The sequence below is a fragment of the Diplotaxodon limnothrissa genome, linkage group LG23 (assembly GCF_057381915.1).
Source record: "Diplotaxodon limnothrissa isolate DT_005_m linkage group LG23, D_limnothrissa_male_GT1.1, whole genome shotgun sequence".
Classification (NCBI taxonomy): domain Eukaryota; kingdom Metazoa; phylum Chordata; class Actinopteri; order Cichliformes; family Cichlidae; genus Diplotaxodon; species Diplotaxodon limnothrissa.
In genome coordinates this window covers 17,561,162-17,584,047 of record NC_140617.1, presented here as the reverse complement: position 1 = coordinate 17,584,047, position 22,886 = coordinate 17,561,162, and the positions used below count along the sequence as shown (strand labels likewise).

Here is a 22,886-nt window from a genome sequence, read left to right as displayed (position 1 = left end):
AGGAAACACAGCTGGATGCATTCCTGTCCACTGTGTCTGCTCCACACTGAGGAGAGAAACACTTTCACAAACTGTGACTGTTCAATAAACCCAAGTATGTAAATGAATCCTTTCTGTCCTGACATGCAAGATTGGACCTTTGTCAGCTCAGATACATCCAAATCACACGCAGGATGGAAGTGAAGTCAAAGCTCACACTAACCTAACACATAACCAGTTTGTTCATGCAACAAAAGCAAAAACGGCGCATTTGTCAGAAACAAAACAATAAATCAGTTATTCATAAATCACATCCAGGCTGCTTTTGTTGTTCTACATACATTAATATGTTGCCATATCAACAATAAATAGGAAATAATAGGAACAATATAATTAGAGAACTTGTATTGGAGCGGTTGCCGATCATTTCATCATATAAAGACAATAATGCTAATGAAACCTGAACACTCACAGGTGAATGTGTTAGCTGTGCTGGCACTGACATGACTCTTACTGATAAATCTGTTTGTATTTGTTTTGACAGAAGAAGAACATTTCTGAAAATACAAATGTTTTACACGTCTCGCATCATTATTTCATAAGTGGGACACTGAGGCCTCTGGAAACAATCAGATCGAGGCTGTGACCTGTTGTTTGGCTGGGTTCTGTCACATGCTGCTTAAAATTAAAACATGTTAATAAAGTGGTGAATTGTCCGCTGTCAGAGCTGTTACTGTCAGTGTGAGTGTTAAAAATCACCTAAATGCAGTCAAATGTTGTCATTTTGGAGAAAAGTTCAGCAATTTTTTCCAGGAAGTCACGTCTCAGTCTGGGAGGAGGCAAGCAGTATATATGTATACTGTATATGTATATAGCGATCAGTAATACAGGAGGAGATACACAATTATTTATTAAACCTAAACATTTACAAGTCACAAAGTTGTTAAGTAAATGGTAAATGGCCTGTATTTGTATAGCGCTTTTACTAGTCCCGCCTAGGGACCCCAAAGCGCTTTACACACCCAGTCATCCACCCATTCACACACACACATTCACACACTGGTGGAGGCAAGCTACAGTTGTAGCCACAGCTGCCCTGGGACAGACTGACAGAAGTAAAGTAGTAAAGTTTTACAATTGCAACAGTTTTTATATTTCTCAGAAATCACAGCACTGCTGCTGCTGGTTAAGGGGAAAGGTTCAGACCTGATCAAGTCTTTGTAATCAAGTCAGGTTTTAATAAGAAGCATAAAAAACATTTTGTTATTATTGAGTGTTTTTAGGTAAAGGTGTCACTGTAAGAAGTGCAGGATCTGAACTGCAGGGAATGATGAAGCTATCAGCAGATCCAGTTTTGTGTTTTTCTTCCATATATCATGCAAAGTTTCAGCTCCACTTGTTTCTTCTCTGGTTGGAGTTTCAGCACTTCCAGGAGGATGGAGGTCTTTCTCTCTGAGAGCTTTATGAACCAGACTGCAGGAACTGATTGTAAAACTGACTGTAATGATGGAAGGACACTCAAGCCTGTTCTAGTTTCACAGTCCTTCACATCAGAGTACAGATCCAGCAGGAAGTCACTGGTATTTCCTATAATAATATCCCATGTATATCTCATAAACAGGGAATGTTTGATATGTGCACACTGATGATAACAGCTCCAGTATCGTCTCTCCTGTCTGCTGCTCTCTCTCTCTGCTGCTGCACAGAATAGACTCACAAAGAACCTGACTGCTTCATGAAGATCTGACCCCAGAGGAACAACACTGGAACAATAAGAAGGAAACATTTAGTAATAATTTGATGTGAGCTGCATAAACACAACCACACAATACTGATGGACTCCATCTTGTCCATGTGTGTCCCGTATATAATGAAAGTCCATTTTATAGCCATCTTCCATCAGAGCAGCTGAACACTGTTTTTAGACTGTTACTGACTCACAACACAAACACTCATCCTGTGTGTGAAATCACTGCATACTGAACTGTAACTGTCATTTTATTTGCTGTCTGACTTTAGAAAGTAAAACATTAAATATCAACAATACAGAAACACACAGAGTGGAACAACAACATCTAAACTTCATATCTTGTACAACAGCAGCTTCACCTCCTGCTCACATCACACACGTGGAAATCACATATTTACTTACCTTTCAGTCAGTTTGGTTTCAGGATGACATGGAGGATTCTGCTGAAGATTCCACAGTCTGCAGGATTCTTTAGACTCCGAGGATTTGAACAGTTGGTCCCGGTCTAAGAGGATGTAAGCTGGTATAACCCAGCAGGGGAGTATTTCTCTGGTTAGGATGTGAGCTTTGGTTTCTGCTGACACTTTATAAAGCGATAACAGTCCCCTCCAGCCTGTTAAGACTATTAAATACAGGTTTCCACCGACACTGTAGGTAAGGGGTCCCATGAGGTTTTCTCCTAGGACTTCTGCAGGCCTGCTGAACAAAGTTTGTTGGAGCTTTCCAGGTAATCTCTACAGTTTGTACAACTGCGTTGTACACATTCAGACTCATTTCAGACCAGTACATAAGTTCTTGTAATTGTTTATGTGTTTTCTATCTTTTAAGATGGCCCCATAAAAGATCATCATAGTATTGGTGGACTGGTGGTGGAGGGAGGATGTGATGCAAGTCTGCTACAGTGTTTTATGAGGTAGCTGGATCACTTTTTTCTCCACAACACATGAAACAGCACAGAAAGAAGTAGATGGCTCACAGAGGGATTCCTTCATTATGGTCTGCATTTGCTCTTTTATCACCTGCACATTTGTGGGAGACACATGAAAAGGCTTCTGTTTAATAAACACACTCTGGTACATCTGTAGAGACATCAGTGCAGCTCAGTCAGTGAACAGCTCACTGTCCTACCTTCTGATGATGCCATCGCTAAACGCTCCCCATCTGTGCCGTTTTTAATGAAATTTAAAAACAAAAAAAACCTTATTATATAAATCAATGTGATGCAGTGAACATGGAGAAAGAGACACAAACATACCTTGTTCTTTGATTGGTGGTCTGTAACCAAAGCAGTGAAAATTATATCAGTGTCAGAAAACATGATGATGCAGTAAATTAAACATTTCCATTGTTCTGTCATCCTCACATGTTAGACGGAGCCCTCTTTTTTAAGTGCCATAATAATAATCCCCCTCCTCCAGTAATTACAATTAAAACACACACAGCTCCACCAACAGCTGCTCCCACATTAAAACTGCGTTCTCCACACTGAGCGTCAGCTGCAGATGTGCCTGCTGTTACCAGCTGAAGGTTGAATAGGTGACATCTGGAAGGACAGAGAGACACTGTTAGGGGACATGTACAGATGTTGCACATGTGTCTCTGAAGCTTCACTTACTGTGTGTGTGGCTGACAGGAGTGAAATGTTCCATTTGAAAATGTTCCACTGCTGCAGTCAGAGCACTCAGTGTCTGTGGAGGCGGTTCCTGATGAAAACAACAACTACATGTGTGGATCAGTGTGGAATTCTGTCCTCAAACACACCAAGAAGCTTTGCTGTGCAAACTAACAGCAACACAAAGACTCAATCAAGAACATCTGGACTTGCTGGTATTTTCATGTTTATCTGAACTTCACTCTCTGTGATATCTCTCACACTGAGTCCAAACATCTCTCTGTTGTACCACAGGTCCTCGTCCAACAGGCCTCTGGGCTGCTCAGTGTACTAAATTAAAAAAAAAACTGGTACAGTTTGACATCTTCATGTCATAAAATTATATAAAATATCTTCATCTAATCTGCAAAGATTTTTTAAATTTTATTTTTTAAGAATCTACAAATTATAGGGAACCATACAGAAGTAAAACTTGAAAAGTTGAACTTAAACTCTATATCTCCCCATTGCCACACAGTGACATGAACCAGTGACTCTGGTAAGAGCAGGGGAGGAAGACTGTCATTAACAACCACAGCAGCAAACACAATGGACTAGAGCTACTCGAACATCAAGCTAGGTTATACGGCTAGACCGCCTGGGCCTGTCTGACCACACATCCCTGTTTACACCGTCTGAGGAGAACAGCTCTCATCTCCAGCAGAACCATTAAAAGCTGGTCTGATGGAGCCTCTCAACAGCTGGATGACTGCTTCAACAGAACTAACTGGGATACTGTCAGACATGGGAACTTTCACTGACGCTGTCTTATGTTAAATAAAGAAATCAGAAGCCTTTGAGGTGCAGGGAGATCCTGCACCTCCTGAAAGAAAGGACACCATCTTCAGGTCTGATAATACAGGTCTCCTCAGCATGGTCCAAGTCAACCTGAAGAAAGGTCTCATCTAAGGTGGGCTACAGGAGAAGGATCGAGGGTCATCTGGACCGTAACAACAGTTAAGTTATAAATAAATGGGAGAAAATCTGCAGGACCCAATGGTGGTCCTGGACCTGTGCTGAAGGACTGCACAGACCAGCTGGGATTTTCAACCAGTCTCTATATCCTCTGTCTGAGAAACCAGTCTGTACCAGACTCAGTCACTACTGCCCAATAGCACTTACCCCAGTGGTGATGTTTTTATATGGCGACTGATGTTTGCACTGTTGACTTTAGACTTAATTTTGCTGTACAAATTCTGCGTTACAATGATAATAACAATATTCTATAAAACACAAACCTACCTTTCTGACTGATGTACTGTCCTGGTTTACAGCGTTTGTGTTTCTGCGCTATGTCACAGCTGAGTCTTACAAAAGAAACACAGTGGAATCCCTCCAGTGGTTCACAGACTGTATCTGATGTTGTTGTACACTGCTTGTTTACCCTCAGACCAAGAGCTACCAACATAAAAAGAACATACTCAACATGTTTCATGTGTTTGTGAAGAGACACTGGAGCTCAGAGTTTATTGTTTTTTTGCTGAAAATAAATTTGGTCATTATGTCGTCTTTACGAAATGTGAAAACATGATCATCTTAAATTAAAGAAATCATGGAGAAAGACCTCCCTTAATGTTTTAATTTGATTTTAAACTACTATAACATAAAACATAGTTAAGCCCAGTGAAATTAATCTACCTGAGTCACAGTTTGTACAGGGAATACATCGCTCCAGGCCATTAGGTTGATCAGTGAAGGTTCCATCCATGCATGGCAGACATGACGTACTTCTATACTCATTACAGTGCATTTTCACTCGACTCCCTGATGAAATCAAAAGCAACAAATTAATTTCAAGCTTGCTTTTTTTTTATTGTGTCTAAGTTGCGTGCTTAGAAAACACATGCATTCGTCATTCAGTTGGTTCTTACCTGCAAGGCACTTCGGACAGCATTCATTTCCTATCTGATACTCTGCTTGATGACATGTGAGGCTGAGAACACTGGAGACTTTCATCAGAATTATCAGAATTACCTGAAGACAGAGAAAAGGGGCCACTACAATTTTTGGTGGCGATTTGGGTTGTCTACCAGAGGCCTGGGAGCTTGAGGATCCTAGTTGTATCGTAGCTGTTCCTACATACACACAAAAGTGAGTACACCCCTCAAATTTTTGTAAATATTTTGTTATATCTTTACATGGGACAATTCAATTCAATTTTATTTATATAGCGTCAAATCACAACAAAAGTCGCCTCAAGGCGCTTCATAGGTACAGAGAAAAACCCAACAATTATATGAGCAAGCACTTTGGCGACAGTGGGAAGGAAAAACTCCCTTTTAACAGGAAGAAACCTTCGGCAGAACCAGGCTCAGGGAGGGGCGGCCATCTGCTGCGACCGGTTGGGGTGAGAGAAGGAAAACAGGATGAAAGACACACTGTGGAAGACAGACAGAGGTTAATAACAGATATGATTCAATGCAGAGAGGTCTATTAACACATACTGAGTGAGAAAGGTGACTGGAAAGGAAAAACTCAATGCATCATGGGAATCCCCGGCAGCCTACGTCTATTGCAGCATAACTAAGGGAGGATTCAGGGTCACCTGGTCAAGCCCTAACTATATGCTTTAGCAAAAAGGAAAGTTTTAAGTCTAATCTTGAAAGTAGATAGTGTCTGTCTCCTGAATCCAAACTGGAAGCTGGTTCCATAGAAGAGGGGCCTGAAAACTGAAGGCTCAGCCTCCCATTCTACTTTTAAATACTCTAGGAACAACAAGTAAGCCTGCAGTGCGAGAGCGAAGTGCTCTAATAGGGTGATATGGTACTACAAGGTCATTAAGATAAGATGGGGCCTGATTATTTAAGACCTTGTATGTGAGGAGCAGGATTTTGAATTCAATTCTGGATTTGAAGGGAAGCCAAAACAGGAGAAATATGCTCTCTCTTTCTAGTCCCTGTCAGGACTCTTGCTGCAGCATTTTGGATTAGCTGAAGGCTTTTCAGGGAGTTTTTAGGACATCCTGATAATAATGAATTAAAGTAGTCCAGCCTGGAAGTAATAAATGCATGAACTAGTTTTTCAGCGTCACTCTGAGACAGGATATTTCTAACTTTAGAGGTGTTGCGCAAATGGAAGAAAGCAGTCTTAGATATTTGTTTAATATGTGCGTTGAAGGACATGTCCTGGTCAAAAATGACTCCAAGATTCCTCACAGCGTTACTGGAGGCCAAGGTAATGCCATCCACAGTAAGAATCTGGTTAGATACCATATTTCTAAGATTTTCAGGGCCAAGTACAATAACCTCAGTTATATCTGAATTAAGAAGCAGAAAGTTAGCGGCCATCCAGGTCTTTATGTCTTTAAGACATTCCTACAATTTAACTAATTGGTGTGTATTACCTGGCTTCACAGATAGATAGAGCTGCGTGTAGGGCTGCCACGATTAGTCGACTAGTCACGATTACGTTGACTATCAAAATCGTCGACGACTGATTTAATAGTCGACGCGTCGTTTGAAGCTTTGTAAGATCCCAAAAGACGCAGGAATGAATAGTGGGATTTAAGAGTGTAATAACGGACTGAAACAGAAGATGGCAGCACTGCATGTACAAGGATGCCAGCTGACGTTAAACCCCGAAGAAGAAGTAGCTCCGTCCCAGAATTCAAAGCGCAGCCCAGCTCAGTTTCCAACAATGGCAGCAGCTAGTTAGTTTTAGTATTACTCTTATTATTCTTTCTGGGTCACAAAATAAACGTTTAACATATTTTTAGGCGAGAATGTAACTGTGTAAACCTCAAATATCTGCTCAGTTTATCAAGACACCACATATTTTCAAAAGCGCTCCGACGTTTTCGGAGACGTCTGTTACCCACTAGCTCGATAGCTAGCCGGGGGCAAAGCTCACTAAAGCCGGTGAGAACCCCGGACTCCGGTCAAATCGTTTTCAAACCCACCGCCGTCTTTCGCTATTCAGGTTAAACATATACAAGTCACTTAGATAACTTTAAAATGTTATTGTTTGGCTCTTTTTTAGTATTTTATTTATTCCTGAGTAAATCGGTTTGGCTGAGATTAAAGTTATAGTTTTTAACACAGCTGAATAAACGTCAAGCAGACAACTGATTATCAGAAGTGTGAGATGCTCGAGAATATATTCCAGTGTCCCGTTATAGTTTAGATAGCAAGGAGTTAAACTTCACCGAAACAATCTGTAAATTTCATTAAAATTTAATAAACTATCATCTTGCCTTTATTTTTAGTTAGCACATACCTTAAACACTTAAAGCTGTAAGCTAATGATAGTTATATAAGAGCAGATGCTGCTGGTGCAATAAGCTGTACGTTTTACGTCCAATGGATGCATGCTCTGATTAGTCGACTAATCGCAAAAATAATCGGTGACTAGTCGACTATCAAAATAATCGTTTGTGGCAGCCCTAGCTGCGTGTCATCTGCGTTGCTGTAAAAATTTAAGTTATGTCTTCTAATGATACTGCCTAGGGGAAGCATGTATAATGTAAACAGAATTGGTCCTAGCACCGAACCCTGTGGAACATCATAATTGACCTTAGTGTGTGAAGAGGACTCTCCATTTACATGTACACATTGGAGTCTATTAGATAGATATGATACAAACCACTGCAGTGCAGTACCTGTAATACCTACAGCATGTTCTAATCGCTCTAATAGGATATTATGGTCGACAGTATCGAACGCTGCACTAAGGTCTAGCAGGACAAGCACAGAGATGAGTCCACTGTCAGAGGCCATAAGAAGATCATTTGTAACCTTCACTAAAGCTGTTTCTGTGCTGTGATGAGCTCTGAAACCTGACTGAAATTATTCAAATAAGCCATTCCCCTGCAGATGATCTGTTAGCTGTTTGACAACTACTCTTTCAAGGATTTTTGATATGAAAGGAAGGTTGGAGATTAGCCTATAAATTAGTTAAGACTGCTGGGTCTAGAGATGGCTTTTTGAGTAAAGGTTTAACTACAGCCAGCTTGAAGGCCTGTGGTACATAGCCAATTATTAGAGATCATATTTAAGATCGAAGAATTAATTAATGGGAGGACTTCTTTGAGCAGTTTTGTAGGAATGGGGTCTAAAAGACACGTTGATGGTTTGGAGGAAGTAATTATTGAAGTTAACTCAGAAAGATCAATTGGAGAAAAAGAGTCTAACTTAACATCAATGGTACTAAGAGTAGCTGTAGATAATATTACATCTGTGGGATGATTACTGGTAATTTTTTCTCTAATGATAAGAATTTTATTTGTGAAGAAGTTCATGAAGTCATTACTAGTTAACGTTAAAGGGATTGTTGGCTCAAAAGAGCTCTGACTTTTTGTCAGCCTGGCTACAGTGCTGAAGAGAAACCTGGGGTTGTTCTTATTTACTTCAATCAGTGATGAATAGTAAGATGTTCTGGCTTTGCGGAGGGCTTTCTTATAAAGCAGCAAACTATTTCTCCAGGCTAAATGATGATCCTCTAAATTTGTGACACGCCATTCCCTCTCCAGCTTACGAGTCATCTGCTTTAGGCTACGTGTTTGACAATTATACCACGGGGTCAGGTACTTCTGATTTGAGACCTTAGTTTTCACAGGAGCTACAGTATCCAGAGTCATACGTAGTGAGGAGGTGAAATTATTAACAAGATAATCGACCTCTGTTGGAGTAGCGTTCAGATAGCTGCTCTGCTCTATGTTGGTACAGGCCATTGAAGATGATAACAGTGGGTGGATTATATTCTTAAACTTAGTTACAGCACTTTCAGAAAGACATCTACTGTGATAAAGTCTACTCGCCACTGCTGTGTAATCAATTATTGTAAATGTAAATGTTATCAGGAAATGATCAGACAGGAGAGGGTTTTCAGGAAACACTGTTAAATGTTCAGTTTCTATGCCATATGTTAAAACAAGATCTAGAGTGTGATTAAAGTGGTGGGTGGGTTCTTTTACATTTTGAGAGAAGCCAATTGAGTCTAATAACAGACTAAATGCCATGTTGAGGCTGTCACTTTTAGCATCTACATGGATGTTAAAATCACCCACAATAATTATTTTATCTGAGGTGAGCACTAAATCAGATAAAAAGTCTGAGAAATCAGACAGAAAGTCTGTGTAAGGCCCAGGTGGACGATAGATGATAACAAGTAAGACTGGTTTCTGAGTTTTACAGCTGGGGTGGACAAGGTTAAGCATCAGGCTTTCAAATTAATTAAAAGTCTGTCTTGGTCTTTCGTTAATTAATAGGCTGGTGTGAAAAATTGCTGCCACACCGCCCCCTCGGCCTGTGCTTCGAGATTTCTGGTAGTTAGAATGACTCGGGGGTGTTGATTCATTTAAACTAACATAATCATGCGGCTGCAACCAGGTTTCTGTAAGGCAGAGTAAATCAATTTGTTGATCAATTATTAAGTCATGTACTAACAGAGACTTGGAGGAGAGAGACCTAATATTTAATAATCCACATTTCACTGTTTTACTCTTTGGTTCAGATGTGGATACTGTATTGTTCTTTCTTTGTGATTTTTTATGTTTAAGTTGTTTATTGCTGGTTTTTAGTTGTTTTTTGTCTGTTTGGGAGCTGACACAGTCTCAATGGAGATGGGTTTTTGGGGGGGCAGCAGGAGGAGAGAAGCTGCAGAGAGGCGTGTAAGACTGCAACTCTGCTTCCTGGTCCCAACTCTGGATAGTCATATTTTGGGGGGTTTAATAAATTTGTCCATATTTCTAGAAATGAGAGCTGCTCCATCCAAAGTGGGATGGATGCCGTCTCTCCTAACAAGACCAGGTTTCCTCCAGAAGGTTTGCCAATTATCTATGAAGCCCACATCGTTTCTGGGACACCACTCAGACAGCCAGCAATTTAAGGAGAACATGCGGCTAAACATGTCACTCCTGGTCTGACTGGGGAGGGAGACCAGAGAAAACTACAGAGTCCGACATTGTTTTGGCAAAATTACACACCAATTCAATATTGATTTTAGTGACCTCCGATTGGCGGAACCGGGTGTCATTACTGCCGACATGAATTATGATTTTACTGAATTTACGTTTTAAATTTCCCTCAACGTCGCCTGCTCTGGCCCCTGGAAGACAATTGACTATGGTTGCCGGTGTCTCTAGCTTCACATATCTGAGAACAGAATCACCAATTACCAGAGTTTGACCCCCAGCGGGTGTGTCACCGAGTGGGGAAAAATGGTTCGACACATGAACAGGTTGATGGTGTACCTGGGGCTTCTGTTTAGGACTATGCTTCCTCCTCACCATCACCCAGCCGTCCTCCTTCCCCAGCTGCTTGGGGTCTGCCGGGGAACAGCTAGCGGGGCCTACGCTATCTTCGGCTGCACCAGCTACAGGGGCCTGGCTAGCTACGGGTGAATGAAGGGTGCGAAGCAGAGTCTCCAATTCAGTAATCCTGGCCTCCAGAGCTGCAAATATGCTACATTTGTTACAGGTATCATTACTGCCAAAGGAGGCCGAGGAGTAGCTAAACATCTGACACAATGAGCAGGAAAGTGCAGGAGGGACAGGTGAAGTAGCCATGGTGCTAACGAGTCGGCTACGAGCTAAGCTAGCGAAACAGTACAGAGACAGTGAGTGAATACTTTGGCTATAAATTAGGTAGTGAGTACAGAGAAAGTGTGCTTCAGATGAAGCACGTGAAGATTATACTATGAAAACAGAATGTATTTAAAAGTTTTAAATTAAATTGCTAAGCAGATAAGCTACTCAGAAACACCACTGTGTTTGAGCAGGAAGAGGAAGTGATACTCTACCACAGAGCAAGCGAACACCAAGTGACAGCGCCACCAAGAGTCAACAAGTTAACACTCTAAGAGAAGATATGACACTTTGATACAATGTGAAGCAGTTGGTGTACAGCTTGTATAACAGTGTAAATTTGCTGTCCCCTTAAAATAACTCATACAGCCATTAACATCTAAACCGCTGGCAACAAATGTGAGTACACCCTTAAGTGAAAATGTTGGGGTTGTTATCATGTTGGAATACTGTCCAGTGGCCCAGTTTCTGAAGGGAGGGGGATCATGCTCTACTTTACTTAAGTATGGCACAGTACATGTTGGCATTCAGGGTTCCCTCAATTAACTGTAGCCCCCCAGTGCCAGCAGCACTCATGCAGCCCCAAACAATGTCATCCCAAACACCATGCTTGACTGTAGGCAAGAAACACTTACCTTTGTACTCTTCACCTGGTTGCCTCCACAAACCCCTGACACCAACTGAGCCAAATAAGTTTGCCTTGGTCTCATCAGACCACAGGTAATCCATGTCCTTAGTCTGCTTGTCTTCAGCAAACTGTTTGCGGGCTTTCTTGTGCATTATCTTTAGAAGAGGCTTCCTTCTAGGACAACAGCCATTTGATGCAGTGTGCTGCGTATGGTCTGAGCACTGACAGGCTCAACCTCCACACCTTCAGCCACTGCAGCAATGCTGGCAGCATTTATACATCTATTTTCAAAAGACAACCTCTGGATATGACGCTGAGCACGTGCACTCAACTTCTTTGGTTGACCATGGCAAGGTTTGTTCTGAGTGGAACCTGTCCTGTTAAACCGCTGTATGGTTTTGACCGCTGTGCTGCAGCTCAGTTTCAGGGTGTTGGCATTATTTTTATATCCTAGGCCATCTTTATGTAGAGCAACAATTCTTATTTTCAAACCCTCAGAGAATTCTTTGCCATGTTAAACTTTCAGTGACCAGCATGAGAGGGTGTGAGAGCAATAACACCAAATTCAAACACATCTGTTTCCCCATTTGCACCTGAGACCTTGTAACACTAACGAGTCACATGACACCAGGGAGGGAAAATGGCCAATTGGGCTCAGTTTAGACATTTTTACTTAGGGGTGTACTCACTTTTGTTGCCAGCGGTTTAGGCAATAATGGCCGTATGTTGAGTTATTTTGAGATAACAGCAAATTTACACTGTTAAACAAGCTGTAGACTGACTACCTTACATTGTATCAAAGAGTCATGTCTTCAATGTTGTCCTACTAAAAGATGTAATAAAATATTTACAAAAATGTGAGGGGTGTACTCTACATATTGTTTTTTTTTTCTTGAAGATATTTGTTTGCCGACCCACTTTCAGACATTGTTTCACAAATTGAAATCTTAGGCCATGATTGAACATTAATATCTCAAAAACTAGTAAAATTAAAACCCCAAAATGCTTAATGATCATTCTCAACCGGCTCACTACCTCCCGCTTTTGGCCTAGGCTGTCACTTGAGCCCCTTTTCCATTAGTAAAAAAGGAGCTCCTCTGCCGGCGTTCAAACCAATCTGAACGATACTAAAATGTGACATCGTGAGACTGCATGCCACTGATTGGCTGGGCAGTGGTGTCACTCAACGAGTCATAAGAGCATCTCAAGAAAATTAAAACTGCCAATTTCTGAAATCCGTGAATGAGGGAAATGGCTGCAAAAACAAGGCCCTGTTCCCCTAGTCTGACGAAAGTCACAGACCAAGCATCAGATATATTCTTGCCTCAACGTCCACCTTTGTTGTAGCATTTGTGTCACATACTAATTACATCACGGGGCACACAGTAGCATTGCTGTGACAATCATGCACATTAGGAGGTACTGGATTGCAATACAAAACCAGCCAATCTTATTCAAGTTGTGGCGTGTCGATCTGAGTAGATCGCTGGTTTGAGCGTGGAGTCAAGGAGGCCCTTTACATGAAAAGGAAACAACCATCTCCGAATCGAGGAGGGGGCCTAAGGGTAGATCTTTCTTCATCTTACAATGCTGTGATGTATCTTAAGAGTGCGTACCAGAAATGCGGCAACATTCACAGGTTTCCTTTTGGAGACATCTGATCTGGCAGGCTCAAAGTTTCCTTGGTCCAAAAGACGAAACCTGTCCCTGGAGATTTGAGATGGAGTGTTAACAGGAAGAACAGCTGGACAAACACAAAGATTTTTTTTTTGTTTTGTTTTTTATTAATCTACAGTCTTTTGTCATCCATCCTCACATGCAGACTCTTAATATCCACACAACAGACAAAAGATATGGTTAGTACAAAATAATAAAAGCAAAATAATATTTTTAATTTGGAGCATCATGTAACTCAGAAGTGACACAGCTATGACTTGTTCATCTGAGTGAACAAATCTGTTCCTAATCCTTGATGTTCTGTACTCTGGAAACAGAAGCCAAGGAGAACGAACTGAAAGTCAGTGTGCACAGGGATCCTGATTCAGCATGGATTTACTTTTCCCACATCCCTCTGATCGATATTAAAGAGTTCAATGTGAAACGTAAAACTTCCACGACGCTTTGAAAATCTTGGTGACAAAGTAAAGAGTTATGGTGAAGTTTACCAAATTATCTCATGGAACTGTTTGTTTGGACGAGTGGATTCATTTAACAGGAGAGGTTAGACGCATCAAGCTAAGGTTTCATTCATCAGGATTGCCATCTAAAGTTTAACAGCTTGCTCTGCATTGGCTGCTCTGAAGTCCAAAAGTGTCTTTTGAATTTTTCACCTACATGGGAGGCCAAAGCATCTCAATCTGAATGAGTCTGAATCTGAAGTACTGATTTTAATTAGGTCGTGCCAAAACCTTCATTTTATTTTTATATGTCATTCAGAGGTGAATAGCTGCTGTGTTTTGTATCACTGTGCTGCTGCCCGAGTGCTCTTGAGCTTCAGGACATAATCAGATGTGTGGACATTCTCCTTCAGGGTTTTCTGGTAGAGAGCAGAATTCATGGTTTCATCAGTTATAACAGAGCAGCCCAGACCATCCACACTACCACCACTGTGTCTGACTGCTGCTGCGATGTTCACTTTCTGAAATGTCATTATTTTGATGCCAAATGTAACGGGACTCAAACTTTCCAGAAAGTTCCGCTTTTGTCTCGTCAGTCCATAGAATATTTCTGAGAAACCCCAGGAAAATCTATGTTTCTTGGCAGATGTGACACGAACCTTTCCTCCTTGAACTATTCATTTTTGCCCAGTCTCTTTCTTATTGTTGAATCATGACTTTTGACCTTAACCCTATTGTAGGGTCTATCTTACTATATAAAGCCCCTTGAGGCAACTGTTGTTCTGACTTAGCGCTGTATGAAATTGAATTAACTGAGCCAAGTGATGTCTACAGGTCTACAGATGTAGTTCTGGAGTCTTCTTTGACCTCCTGGATGAGTCGTTGATGGTTCCTTGGAATAGTTTTATATTTTCTTCAATAAGAGCAGAAAGCAGTGTTGCCAACTCCTCAGTAAGGAAAATCACTATTGGCTGTCCTAAAAGTTGCTAGAAGTCGCTAAATGACATCATCGCGCAATTTGCATAATTGGTCATGCTAATGTATGGTAACCTACGCTGTTGGAGAGAGAAATAACATTGTGGAAGAGACATAAAGTGAGTAAAAAACGTCCTAAATGCAGTTAGAATTTATTTAGAACTACAAATTAAATTTCTTGTAGCAATTATTGTTTTTTTTAATGTCACAATTCCAACCCTGCTCCTTTATCCGGGCTTGGACCGGCAAAAGTGACCCAAAATAGGCGCTCTTTTGGAGTTACTTTGTGTGTTTATGAGTAGTTTTAAACCTTGAGATCCACAAAACAGCATAACAGTGAAAGAAGAACTGATTGCGTTACAGACAGTGCGGGAGCAGCGACTTCGCTCATGTGCGATTCATTTGCAGTTTCGACGCATTGGGGTGAACATCTCCTACACTGATAGCAGCTGCATGAAGACTATCCTCCGCCTGTGAGCGCTTTGGTACGGGCAAGGTGCCAACGGCAGCAACCGCTGCTTGTTGAGAGTAAGAGCGATACGCGCTTTCACGTCAAAAAGTCGTCATAAATAAGTCTCCAGTAACACCAGAAAAAGTCGCCAGATTTGTCGCTAGTCGCTTTTTAGAAAAAAAGTCACTAAGGGGGGTCTGAAAACCCGCTAAATATAGCGACAAAGTCGCTAACTTGGCAACACTGGCAGAAAGGCTCTGCAGTCAGCTGGAAACTGGAGAGAACCAATCATAGTAAGCTACAGGCCAAACAACAGCTGAGCTTCACATACGAACACAGGAGTGTGTGTATGGGCTCAAAATGTGGTCATAAATATTTTGTACTTGTAAAAAAGATTTGTATGTGTAAAAAAGATTTGTGTGTGCGTAAAAAAGATTTGTATGTGTAAAAAGAATTTGTGTGTGCGTAAAAAAGATTTGTATGTGTAAAAAAGATTTGTATGTGTAAAAAGAATTTGTGTGTGCGTAAAAAAGATTTGTATGTGTAAAAAAGATTTGTGTGTGGACTTAGAAAAAAAAACCCTGCAAGTTACAAGTACGGATTTTTGACCCCATTTTTCTACCCTTCATCTGATTGGTCAATGTCATGTCAATCACAAATGTAACAATCCAATCAGAGAACAGATGGGTTAGGCTGTCGGAGGGGAGCTTTTTTGAACTGCAGGTCCTTGAAGGGTGATACCGTTTGAAGCTGGAGGATCGCTATATAAATATCCGATAGCAGCTAGGTCCCCTAACTTTCAGTAGCTGTTGAAAGGAAAAAGTTGTGGTATATCAGTGGTTAGAAATAACATTATTACTTTAGGATTAGTTTAACACAAAGTCAGGGCTGACCCAGGACCATTGCTGTGAGTCACAGTGCGCAGCATAAAAGTCCTTTCACATCGGATGCAGGATACGCTGCTAATGCTAACTGCTAACTAAAAGCAAAGGATCCAGAATTTGTTACGCTGGCTGCTGGGCTCTGTGGGTTTTTGCAGCAGCTCTACCTGTACTAGATGCACCTGCTCCTTGTCTTTTCTATCTCTGATTTTATGTCCTCTACAAGAGTTTGTTTTTTTTGCTAGTTCTTCAAATGTTCAATAAAAACATGTATGCTAATTCATAACGAAGAAAGCTTTGTAATGAAGACTGTCATTTCCAAAACACTGCCCGCCCCCACCCCGCGGTCCGCAGCGCTGTTGAAAAGGCTGTGGAAGTCCCTGTATTAAACACGTAGACCTCTGACACAAAAATCACCAAACTCGGACGACCACAGACTGTTTTCCTTCGTGGTGATGAAGGAAAACGCTGGGTTGGCATGTAAAAGGGCATTTATTCCCTTCAAAGACCTGCAGTTCAAAAAAAGCGCCCCTCGACAGCCAAACCCATCTGTTCTCTGATTGGATTGTTACATTTGTGATTGACATGACATTGACCAGATCAGAATCAGATGAAGGGAAGAAAAATAGGGTCAAAAATCCGTACTTGTAACTTGCAGGGGTTTTTTTTCTAAGTCCACACACAAATCTTTTTTACGCACACACAAATCTTTTTTGCACACACAAATCTTTTTTACACATACAAATCTTTTTTACGCACACAAATCTTTTTTACACATACAAATCTTTTTTACGCACACGCAAATTCTTTTTACACATACAAATCTTTTTTACGCACACACAAATCTTTTTTACACATACAAATCTTTTTTACAAGTACAAAATATTTATGACCACATTTTGAGCCCATATGTGTGAGAAAGAATTTTTTCACAAACACCGAGTCAGGAACAACATTTAGACACACATTACCTTTCTGCAGTAGCAGGACCTTGTCCTCTGTCAAAATTTATAAGCTCTTGTAATGACTTGGTGCGCTTTAAGGACGCAGTCCTATTTTCAGTTACAGGACACATCCTGACAGAAAGAAAAACAAAAACACACTTTCATTAATGTTTTTGGAAAAAAAAAATCATTTTAAAATGTAAATATTTTAATAAAACTGAAGGAATAAGGGGGGGAAACCCATATAAAGAAGTCATTCACACGATGGACCACATTACATCAGAAATAACAAATGATCCACAACTGAAACTATCCTCTGTAGAAAATATGAGTATAACCTCTGAACACTGTCAGGTTTACCATTATTTTATTCAGTTACAGCATCTTTTTGACCTTTGTCAGGCACAGAGAAACTTTGTAATGGTAAAAAATAATGATAAATGTGCATAGGTTATACTCTTATTCTGAAAAAGGTTTTATTTCCCTCTATGCACCTGTAGATGATTCAGGTGTGGAGAGTTTTCATATATTTGAAATTTAGATTTATCCTCTACAACAGTGGTTCTCAAACTTTTCACAATGAGTACCACCTCATAAACTGTCTCTTGAAGTACCACCCTTATGACTGACATTAAAGTACAGTAGTACACCACATATAGTTTACACAGACAATTTTATTTCTTATATGAATGTTATTTATTTTAACTGTCATAAATAGGATGTGATAATAATAGCAACTGTACTGCATTAAAACATTCGCAGCAGGTGGGATATACAGTCTTTAAGAGATGACATTTGCATTTGTCCCTAACCTTCGGGAACCCTCACGTTAACTTTTATCAAGTGGAAAAAAGTTAGCGTTCATCCTCCAGCTTCACTGTTTATATTATGCAAACCATAGCTGTATAGCTAGCCACCACGCAGCACTTTATTATATACCAGCTAGCCCAACTTCAGTAACCACACAAACACCACTGCTGTTTAGTCTTCTGTCTTCATTTATGTCAGAAGTGATAGCAGAGGTGTAGGTTTTACCTTTTGCTGTGGCAGGTAAGCTGCTGGATTTTTGACTTCACGACCCTCCTTCGTGGTTCATGCACGTCAAAAATCAGTTTGCTCTTCATGGCGTTTCAGCCCACAACACAAAATACCATCATGTGGGCCTTGCATGGGATCCCCCCACCCAAGGGAAATACACCGTTCTCAAGGCGCTGCTGCTCGGCACTACTCCCTCTCTGACGCAGAGTGGGCCGAGAAACCCCTCTCTCTCTCTGGCCTGGGTGATGGTACCGCTCTCAAGCTCATGGAGAGCACGCTGTTCTTGCTAGTAACGGATGACGGCGGATTCCTCTTCACGCACGTCTTCCTCCGACAGTTGCCGGCACCAGTGCGAGCTGGCCCCCACTGATTCTCCCGGGGGCCTCCAACTCATCGATTGTGGGTGGGATTGCGGCACCATGGAAAAGGCTGTGTTTTTACCATCAGCGTGACAGGGCCGTGCCACCTTTGCTGTTTTAAGGCCCAGGGAAACGAGCCCACCAGCGCTCTGTAGCGGCTGCAACCGCTGGCGATAAGGAAAGGCTGCTCTTCATAGAGGGCTCACGCTGGGGGAGACGTTTTCTGGTTGACTCTGGCTCCCAGAAAAGCCTTGAGAACTCTCGCGCCATCTTTTCATACCTCTACAATGGTATGTTATTTAATCTTAAAAAAAATGGAGATTTCCCACATACCACCAGAGAGAACCCAAGTACCACTAGTGGTATGCATACCACAGTTTGAGAAAGACTGGTCTAAGGAGCTTGGAAAGAAAAGCATCTGGACTTCTTTCAGTTGCTTGAAGACATTTCACCTCTCCTCCGAGAAGCTTCTTCAGTTCTAAGGTCAAATGGTGGAGAGTCCCAGAGTTAAGTCCTAGGGAAGTGTCCACCAAGAGGGACATGGATGGACCCCCTGTTGATCCTCTACCTAATCAAACAAGCCAGGGTGTAAAAACGGGTGTAGGTAACAATCAGCCAAGGTTTTGGGTGAACCCGCTGTGAAACCTAGCCCCACCCTATCATGTGATTTCCTGAGGTCAAATGGCCCAGGATGTGAGTGGGTGTTAAGGCTTCTGGGAAAAGATCTCAAAACTGGATTATAGATGGCAGACGGTTGGTGTCGTAAACCACCACCTCCGTTCAAAGATGGTTGTTCACAGTGGACATAGATGGCTTCTTCCCCTCATCTTTCAAACCATCTGTCTTCTCTGTATAAAATGTGAACATTATTGCTTGCCTTCAACAACTTGAAAAGGACAAAATCATTGACCACCCTACATATCATCATCTATACCCAGGGGATGCTATACCTTGTATTTACGGACTTCCAAATATCTACAAAGAAGGGGTCCCACTCAGGCTCATTGTTAGCAGCTTAAACTGATATCTCTGTAACCCTTTCAGACTGGGTTATGAGACACTTGAGATTACTTCAATCTGTCAGAAAGATTTATTTTAAGTGATTTCTTCATTCAGGAGGTCTGAGATTAGGCCTGAGTGTGGCTAGAGAAATTGAACTCAACTTTCCAACAAATGTGGTTAATCATAGTTTATTCATGATTAAACAACTTTTTCACACAGGTTTGGATGGCTTACCTGGCTCCTGGGTAAAAGTTTCCATGGTCCAAAAGAAGAGCATGCCCCTGAGATTTGGGATGATGGAGTTTCTAACAGGAAGAACAGCCTGACAACATCTGGAAAAACACAAAGAAAACCAATGATTTTAGATCAGGATTACTAACACCTGATGAAGCTGACCGTTTCTGTCTCACCTAATACAGTCAGGTTCTGAGCATCACGTAACCCACAAAGCAACAAAGCTATGATTCATTGATCTGAGTGATGCAAAGCTTTTTTTTTTCTTTTTTTTTTTGTTATTCATTCTGGGAACAGAAACCTTTGTCCAGAAGGAAGAGGGAAGGAGGAACAAACTGCAAAAGTATGTTGAGTCATCAAGAAACATTGAAGCAGTTAACTGCTGTATGTGTCTGCTGTAATGTGGTGATGGTTCAGCACTGATAAACCAATCAGCTGTTAGATCGCTTCATTTCCTGACAAATGTCCAAGACACCAAGGAAAATCATAGAAGAGATTCAACATAAGCTCGATAATATGAAACCAACATGATGTTATCAATGTGGAAACGAGAAAGATGTCTCAAACATGAAAGGCACTGGTTCCCTTTGAAGCACACAACTTTGGCTTTGAATCAAAAACTGTTGCCACATATTTAAACTCTGAGCACATTCTGACTTAAATGGATATGACCTGATGAGTACATGTTCTAAACTCAATGCTCATTTCTTTTGTATTAGATATGTTTTAGCCGGTCCTGTCTGGCTCTGCAATCTGAATTATGATCTGAATGCACCGTTGTGCCAAACAGATTTGCTTTTCCAAGACAAGCTCTAGAAAGTCTGTACAGACTCCTCTTGTTTGTGTGGTTTTTAATATAATGTATTAATTTCTATTATTACTCACAGTATATATGTAATATAACAATGTCAAAGCTGACAGACAGAAAAGAGAAACAAAGACAATAGAGAATATAAAAAAGGATAGACCACAAATAGAAAAGCACAACTGCACCTGTAACTCAAATTATTTTTAATTTTCAAATCTGCAGCACAGTTACAGTTAGGGCTGCCACAGACGATTATTTTGATAGTCGACTAGTCACCGATTATTTTTGCGATTAGTCGACTAATCAGATCATGCATCCATTGGACGTAAAACGTACAGCTTATTGCACCAGAACGCATCTGACTCAAGAATTTGTGGACTGGTGCCAGCTGAACTACCTCCAGATCAACGCCAGTAAAACCAAGGAGCTGGTGGTAGACTTCCGCAGGCACAAGCATTCTCCACTGCAACCACTGAACATCCAAGGTATGGACATTGAGGCTGTGGACAGCTACAGGTACCTTGGTGTTCATCTGAACAACAGACTGGACTGGACTCATAACTCAGACGCCCTCTACAGGAAAGGGCAGAGCAGGCTGTACCTGCTGCGGAGACTCAGGTCGTTTGGAGTGGAGGGCCCACTCCTGAAGAAATTCTATGACTCTGTGGTGGCTTCTGCTATCTTTTATGGTGTGGTCTGCTGGGGTGGCAACATCTCTGCCGGGGACAGGAAGAGACTGAACAGGCTGAACCAAAGGGCCAGCTCTGTTCTAGGATGCCCTCTGGACCCAGTGGAGGTGATGAGTGACAGGAGAATGGCGGCTAAGCTGTCATCCCTGTTGGACAACATCTCCCACCCCATGCAGCAATCTGTGACAGCACTGAGCAGGTCCTTCCGTGGGAGACTGCGGCACCCACGGTGTGGGACGGAGAGATTTCGCAGGTCTTTCCTCCCCACTGCTGTCAGACTCCACAATAAAGACTTTAACTGATCAAACACACACATCCACACATGTGCAATAACACTAAGTGCAATAATCTTTTCTGGCATCGTTGTATTTTTACTCAGTCATATATAGCATTTGTATTCTATTTTTATCTTATTGTATATTTTATTCTATTTTATTCTACTGTATATAGTATTTTATTCTATTCTATTCTGTACAGTTGTGTACTGTATTTATTCTAACCGAGTTAACGATAAAAACGATAACAAAATAACGCTGAAAACCGATAAAAACCCTGAAAACCATACATTTCACACCTGAGCCTCAACTCTCGCGGCCCGGTACCAAACGACTCACGGACCGGTACCGGTCCGAGGCCCGGGGGTTGGGGACCGCTGATCTAAGTGACCTATATATGTTTAACCTGAGTAGCGAAAGACGGCGGTGGGTTTGAAAACGATTTACCGGGAGTCCGGTGTTCTCACGGGCTCTAGTGAGCTTTGCCCCCGGCTAGCTATCGAGCTAGTGGGTAACAGACGTCTCCAAAAACGTCGGAGCGCTTTTGAAAATATGTGGTGTCTTGATAAACTGAGCAGATATTTGAGGTTTACACAGCTACATTCTCGCCTAAAAATATGTTAAACGTTTATTTTGTGACCCAGAAAGAATAATAAGAGTAATATTAAAACTAACTAGCTGCCGCCATTGCTGGAAACTGAGCTGGGCTGTGCTATGAATTCTGTACAGAGCTACTTCTTCTTCTTCGGGGTTTAATGGCAGCTGGCATCCTTGTACATGCAGTGCTACCATCTTCTGTTTCAGTCTGTTATTACACTCGTAAATACTACTACTTATTCCTGCGTCTTTTGTGATCTTACAAAGCTTCAAACGACGCATCGACTATTAAATCAGTCGTCGACGGTTTTGATAGTCGATGTAATCGTGACTAGTCGACTAATCGTGGCAGCCCTAGTTACAGTCCAAACAAAAATCAGGTTCAATGAGGTCACTGAAGACATGCTCTGTTCCTTTGTAAGCAAACTGGAATGACTCAGGCACTACTCTGTGTCTGGTGATGATAGTAATGATGAAGGAAAACAAACTCCTCCTTAGGACATCAGCCTGTATATTGTGTGTGTGCACTTATGAAAAGAGAAGCGATACATGGAGATAAAATGAATGAGAGGCTTAAACAAGTCAGTGATAAAACCAAACATCTATCAGCATAAATTAAGACTCTAGAAGAACACAAAACAACAGAAGCTGCTATAAAGACTTGAAAGAAAATACAATCACTGCTGCTCTGGCTGGGTCAGAAGCAGAAACGAAAGTTTTAGTAGAGCTGTGTACAGAACGCTCATGTAGACGTCAGCAGATATCAGTGGTGCTGATAAAGGGGATTTTGAACCATGAGAAAATGCTGTCCTTAATTAAACTATTACAGCGGTGATGCTAAAGTAAAACACTTGCGTGACAAGTTTTTTGTTGATGACTATAGGATTGCAGAAGCTTCATAAAATGTTGGACTATCAAATAATTAAACCAGAAGATGGTGACGTGTTACAGTCTTTTGCATTGTTCCTCACAGGATGTTTAAATGC

At 41.3% G+C, this 22,886-nt stretch overlaps 2 protein-coding genes across 5 annotated transcripts in view; both read right to left on the bottom strand.

Annotated features, from left to right (window-relative positions):
- The window catches only part of LOC146607778 (tumor necrosis factor receptor superfamily member 14-like), a 66,760-nt gene that overhangs the window by 10,471 nt on the left and 33,403 nt on the right, over positions 1-22,886 (bottom strand). The gene's annotated exons all lie outside the window — the stretch shown is intronic.
- LOC146607777 (tumor necrosis factor receptor superfamily member 14-like) overlaps positions 395-22,886 on the bottom strand; it is a 58,929-nt gene continuing 36,437 nt past the window's right edge. For 3 of the 4 annotated variants that reach the window (XM_085347380.1, XM_085347379.1, XM_085347378.1), the window contains 10 exons: positions 19,532-19,629; positions 16,926-17,030; positions 13,147-13,237; positions 5,252-5,354; positions 5,019-5,144; positions 4,623-4,778; positions 3,345-3,432; positions 3,093-3,272; positions 2,858-3,004; positions 2,708-2,748 (listed from right to left, as the gene is read on the bottom strand). In XM_085347380.1, coding sequence (XP_085203506.1) covers positions 2,902-3,004; positions 3,093-3,272; positions 3,345-3,432; positions 4,623-4,778; positions 5,019-5,144; positions 5,252-5,354; positions 13,147-13,237; positions 16,926-17,029 — 951 coding nt within the window. In that variant the 5' untranslated portion in view covers position 17,030; positions 19,532-19,629 and the 3' untranslated portion in view covers positions 2,708-2,748; positions 2,858-2,901. Of the gene's footprint in view, positions 1,743-2,131; positions 2,749-2,857; positions 3,005-3,092; positions 3,273-3,344; positions 3,433-4,622; positions 4,779-5,018; positions 5,145-5,251; positions 5,355-13,146; positions 13,238-16,925; positions 17,031-19,531; positions 19,630-22,886 lie in introns of those variants that run through there. The other variant, XM_085347381.1, reaches the window with a different exon arrangement.